Source organism: Diadema antillarum, unplaced genomic scaffold (assembly GCF_040938485.1).
Source record: "Diadema antillarum isolate AM-2024a unplaced genomic scaffold, OU_Dant_1.0 seq00000400_RagTag, whole genome shotgun sequence".
Lineage (NCBI taxonomy): Eukaryota > Metazoa > Echinodermata > Echinoidea > Diadematoida > Diadematidae > Diadema > Diadema antillarum.
The window spans coordinates 945001-950823 of NW_027271391.1; the positions used below are offsets into that span (position 1 = coordinate 945001).

General features: G+C 38.0%; 1 protein-coding gene across 1 annotated transcript in view; it reads right to left on the reverse strand.

The window, feature by feature from the left end:
- The window catches only part of LOC139732108 (ATP-binding cassette sub-family C member 9-like), a 44591-nt gene extending 38972 nt beyond the window's left edge, over positions 1 to 5619 (reverse strand). Inside the window, exon 1 of the mRNA XM_071642975.1 lies at positions 5097 to 5619. Within this exon, the coding sequence (XP_071499076.1) occupies positions 5097 to 5459 (363 nt within the window). The 5' untranslated portion in view covers positions 5460 to 5619. The remainder of the gene's footprint in view (positions 1 to 5096) is intronic.
- Positions 5620 to 5823: the final 204 nt, after the last annotated feature.

The following is a 5823-nucleotide window of genomic DNA, read 5'->3' on the forward strand; positions in this document are numbered from 1 at the left end:
CGGTGCTCATGGCGCTTCAAAAAAGAGGAAAAGATAAAAATATAATAATGTACAACATGGCAACAGGGAAGAGAATAACAAACAAACACCTTTCCTTATTGACTAATGCACAAACTTATACAACAGCAAGCACGTCTCTTAACATCTGCAAATCTGTCAAATTGTACCATATTAATGTGAGCAAATTGTTCTAAGATTGAGCCTACGGCATGAAAAGGTATATAAAACGCCATCATATATAGAACCTGTCTTTGTGAACAAATACACCTGAATATGGTAAGGTGCAAAAAAAAAGAGAGAGAGAGAGAGATTGTTGTGCTTACGTTAGCTGAATTTTCTATTGATGACATCACGAAAACAAAAGTGGTATTTTAGGGATGGAACTTATAGACTAGTGGGTGTAGATAAAAGAAAATACGAAATCAAAGGACGAAAGTTACCCGACGCTTGGTTTGCTCTAAAGCGATTCCTGAATTTGTGATGAAATACCCATCTTTAGACATCTGTAGAAGTCATCATTCAATACTGGACTTTACAGGACCGAGATTGAAAATGTAATAGGGCCTTCCAAATTTTGGAAGTATTATAGACAATGGCGGAATTGGGCTGAAAAAACAAACAGACAAACAAACTTATCAATAAACAGTACGTGGTGAAAAGGAAATATAGTAAATCCCCAAGTCACTGAGGAAGGAAGTGATTATTCTATTTACGGTCGTTTCTGTTAGTCTCGAAACTTAAAGAGTGCGGTTCTGCATAATAAAGAGTCTGGTAAATAAATATGGCAATATAACAAAATAACACATAAGCTACTGATGGTTTTTTTTGGGGGGGATTTTTCATTGCGATTTTGTCTGTAGTTGCTAAATCGTTTATTTTGCTTTCTGTTTTAAATTTCTGTTTTGCTTCGTGTCATACCTTTGACACATATAGTGACACAGCAAATTAATGTTGTCTGTTTTGATTTCAGTCTTTTCTTCTGGCTATCAAAAGAGCAAAATAATGTGAAGAGAAAGGAGGCTGAATTGGAATCTCGGTAGATCTTCTCAGACGGGTAAAAACTTCTCCTTCAGCATGCAGAGCTACAGATAATACTCTTATGTGGCAAAATAAGTTGATGCAGCCTGCGAAAATTGATATTTTGCTCTTTTTTTATGTTGAAAGCGAAAGAGTTATCATTTCAACAATCCACTTGTGAATTTAGGCGTCTCTGCGAATAACTTTTCTGAGGGATGAGTATAGCCATTTGTGTTTTGAATTCATTAATAATGTGTACATTTGTCATCTCCTATACCTTCGTATTTCTGTCTAAGCTCTTAAACCTGTTTTTTTTTCTCACCGTTCCTGTCATATTCTCGATAGGTTGATTAAAAAATACCGAGAACATTGGAATAAACTTTAACCGATTAGAGTTCGATGACCTTATCAGGTTGCCGATACATGCATTACATTTTCATGCAATACGTTCGGACAAACCTTCACGGGATTTCGCTGTTGCGCAAAAAGAAGAAGAAAAAAAGATTTTGGAAAGATGAATAATAGATGTCATGAGCAAACATGAGTGAATGTATTTGAGTGGCTGAACGACTCTAATCCGTTGCAAACGATGTTGCGTTTGTTGCGTATGTAGGCCTACATGTTTTTTTTTCCCTTTTGTTTTCTTTTTTTTATATAACATAAGTGGGCAATCGCACAAGTATGTGTGTGTATTCACTATTGTGTGTTTTTTTAATTCTTGTCCTTTATTCTTTCGTTGGGTACAGACAACTCATTGGATAGTGCCTGCATCAGGTCGTAATATTGTAAAATTAGTCTGAACTTTCTTTTCTTTTTTGTACTTAATGATAGCTGTTTTATAGTGATGTTGTTTATTGTCATATTACTACGTTTTGAGTGAATCACGTTGAAGCTGTTGTTGTTAGTGGATCACTCTTTTTCATCCTTTTCGGTCAACCTTTCAAAGTATGCATTGATGTTCTTGGCTTTCGCTGGACCAACACTGTTGTGGAATTCACTTCCACGTGAGCTGAAAGACTCAAGCTCCATAACATCTTTTAGGAGTAATACAAAATCGTATTTGTTTAGCAGTGCGTTTTGAAGACAGACTTTCATGTCTTCTTTTTCATCTTCTTCTCTTATGGTGTATGTATTTTCAGTCTTTTTTGCTCTGATGTAAAGCGCCTTGAGCTTTTGATCAGAGTGGAGAATGGCGCTATAGAATTTGTATGTATTATTATCATTATCGTCATTATTCTGCTTTGTTGTCCATTTCATATGTTATCTCAAATAGTTTACTATTCATATTGTGCTATGTATTTTCTTTTTTTTTTCTCAAACTGATCAAACGATGTGATGGTTGTACCTTTTGTTGGATGTCGGATGGAAAATAAACGAAACTGAACTGAACTGAACTGAACTGAACTAAACGACTTAAAGGGTAAACATTGTGGCAGTTTGCTTTGCTGGGAAACGACAATGTAGATAAATCTTTGCTCAACCAATGTACGAGGTTAAAATTTCACACCTGTTACCACCTCTGAGGTTTGTGTGACCCGATCTGTTATCTGTGAAGGTTGACCAAGCTCTCATTGGTCACGGGCAAAATGTATTTACATTGCAATTACACAGATAAGCAGAAAATTAAACAGATAATAATACTACAACAAATTCAAGGTGATGGTCAGTAAAAACCCATTCTTTGTTCGCCATTTGTTTTTGGGGTGTTTTGTGTCTTTTTTCTCTCAATATGCATTATCTTTTGTATTTTTCATCAATACCACTAAACCTCCCTTCATTTCTGATTAAAACATACTGAACACTTAATGCATGGCTCGACACTAACTTTTTTGTTTGGAGGCCCAATGGGGCCACCAAAATCCTAAATTTCAAATTTTTGGTGGCCCAAGAGAAAAATTTGGTGTCCCGAAAAAACAACAATAAAAAACATTAAAAGTCCTTTTTTTAATAAGTCAAATATTTAAGATTTATGATAGTAAGAATTAGAAGTTGGACATATCCACTCATAAATAAACTTCAACAAACTTGCAACACTCACTCTCAGGCATTCATTCAGTCCTTTTCATCCATCCTTTGAACAAATTTAACTGCTAATTTCCGGCGCAAAAAGTTATGAATTTATTGACATACTTTTCAAAAAATTTTGGTGGCCCGAGGCGGGCCACCAAATTTGCCCTTTTTTGAAATTTGGTGGCCCGACTTTCATTTTTGGTGGCCCCGGGCCACCGGGCCACCGTTAGTGTCGAGCCCTGCTTAATGATTTAAGAAGAAAGACTGATTCACGAGAGGAATGGAACCAGAAAACTATCACGGGTTTTTGACTGGATATAAGTTATAGGCATAAGCCGACTCAAGAAAATGGACAGCGCACACTGTGCTAGCATAGAGAGAAATATCTTAAACTGTTCGAGATATTGATAGTCTGGCTTGGTATAAACACTTTTGTTTTCCTTTGAGTATTCATAGGAGACTGTGCCACACCTTTCACCTGACGCGACTCTGGATATTAGGGTAGGTCCTTTTCAGTGGAATTCCTGTCTGTGGACGAATAGGCCTTTGTGTTTGTTTCAAGGCCAATCCATTCCTACGACGATGGCAACACAAACCTTTCCTAAAGCCCTTTCGTCTTCCTTTCAACATACTCTCAGACAACACTCTGCCTATTATAGCTGATGTTTTCAGGCCCTTTATTTGTGATGTTAGCTAGCCATCATGTCGATGCAAAGCCCTTTCATTTTCCTTTCAACTATACTCTCAGACAACTTTCTGTCCAGTTGTTGTATCCAGGCCTTTACTTGAAATGTTGGCTAGCCATCATTTCATCTTCCTATCATTTCATTTCATTTCATTTCATTTATTTCCACAGGGTAGATAAAAAGACATATAAACATTACGTGAGCGCAACTTACATCATGCAAGATGCAATGCAATAAATATATAACACGTGGAGGAATCAACAATAGGCCATAAAGACCTTTCAAAGGCTGATCCCTGACAATTAAAGATGGTACAATTATTAATTATTATCACAGAACAAAACATTACAGAATACATGGGACTATACAGATGACAAAACATTACAATAAACAAGTGATTAGGCAAACAATATATTATCTAAGTCATTCATGCGTGTGTCAAACGAAATTACTAAATCAAAAGAAATTGTTTATACTTTCTTTTAAATGACGAAAGACTAATGGTACTTTTAATGTTGTCTGGTAAGTTATTCCACAAAAGTGGGCCAGCATACCTTATAGTACGTCTAGAAGCATTGTATTTATAAAATGGAATATATAACTTATTACTTTGACGAGTACTGTATACAACACGAGTATTGTTTTCAATGAAGCAGTGTCTAAAAAATATGGCAAGATATTGTTAATATAGGAATATACAAATGTGCAGGTAACAAATTTATTAATTTCATACACAGAAAGCAATTTTAGCTTTTTAAACAAGGGACCTGTGTGGGTTATACTCTCAGACAACTCAGAATACTCTCAGACAACCTTCTGTCTAGTGGTTGTTTTCAGGTCTTGATTTTTATTGCTGGCTAGCCATCATGTTAGAGCAAAGCATTTGATCACGTGATTTGTTTTTTGGGGAGTCGTTGTTGCAGTCTTTTGATTGCATTGTATTGGGTTTTATCGAATATACAGAGGTCGCGGAACGGGGTGGGGGCGGGGAGGGGGGTGGGAGCTGTAGTGCTAATATCCCCTTCTAACAAAAACACACGCGCACACGCATATACACGTGCACTACAAAACGATTTGCGGCCCCTGGGACATCACTGACACACTAAAATGACTGATGAGTCGAAAAGAATCCTTAATCTCAGCAAACAAGGGTCATCGAGTATGCAATGTGGAAGATGCAAAAAACATTACATCCACGTCTCTCTGGCCTTAGAAGACGGTTGAGGAAATTCCTCTGAAAGCGTACCTGCGATGTAGGCCTTTATGCTTGGAGATGAACTTATGTGAACTTGGCGGGCGATATAGATGAGAAGAGTAAAATTGGGCTTTGATGTTTTCAGGGTTCGTACGTGCAAATTGAAAGAAAACGAATTCTATACTTACAGGAAGCCACATTGATATTTCCATAAGAAGTAGAAATCCATATAAAACTCCAAGAGCAATGAAGAGCACACATCGCATTGACATAAGTCCACTTGTTGGTCCGTAACTATGAAAATAATAAAACACACATGTAACTGATGCCAGAAGTTGTATTCCCCAGTAAAATGACAAGAATGTTAACATCCTCCTGTATCTCCAAGATTCCGCGTAGTGAAAAAAGGCCATCGCTACCAAGATACCCAGCGTCGTAAATACTCCAGTGAAAACTAGGTGAAATTTTGGAGAGAGGTTTTTTACTCGGCAAGTAAAGTCTGTCATTGATCCTTCCGCTACGAGCATCAGGCCCACAACGACGATGGCCATGAATGCAACCCATCTCGCGCTGTGTCCCTGAAAGCGAACGTGATGTCGGAAGCACCGAGAGCTCTTCGATCTTCTCCAGAGACCGACCGAGAGCAGGATGACCAGGGCTGCGACGACGAATACCCCATGCAGGATTGTCACCACGAGGCATGCTTCTCGACTCTCCTCCACGTGCCCCGTGGTATTCCGCTGAGACCCCACGGTTTCATTCATGTTGATCCAGCGGCTCGTGCAGCAGTTCGTGTTCCTTTGGTGCGCTGTCACGCTAATGCAGATTCTGATGATTATAATGATGGGCTACATGTACTCGGTAGTCGAGCCAGGTTCCGCGACATGCCAATCTCAATATATGATTAGTCATAAA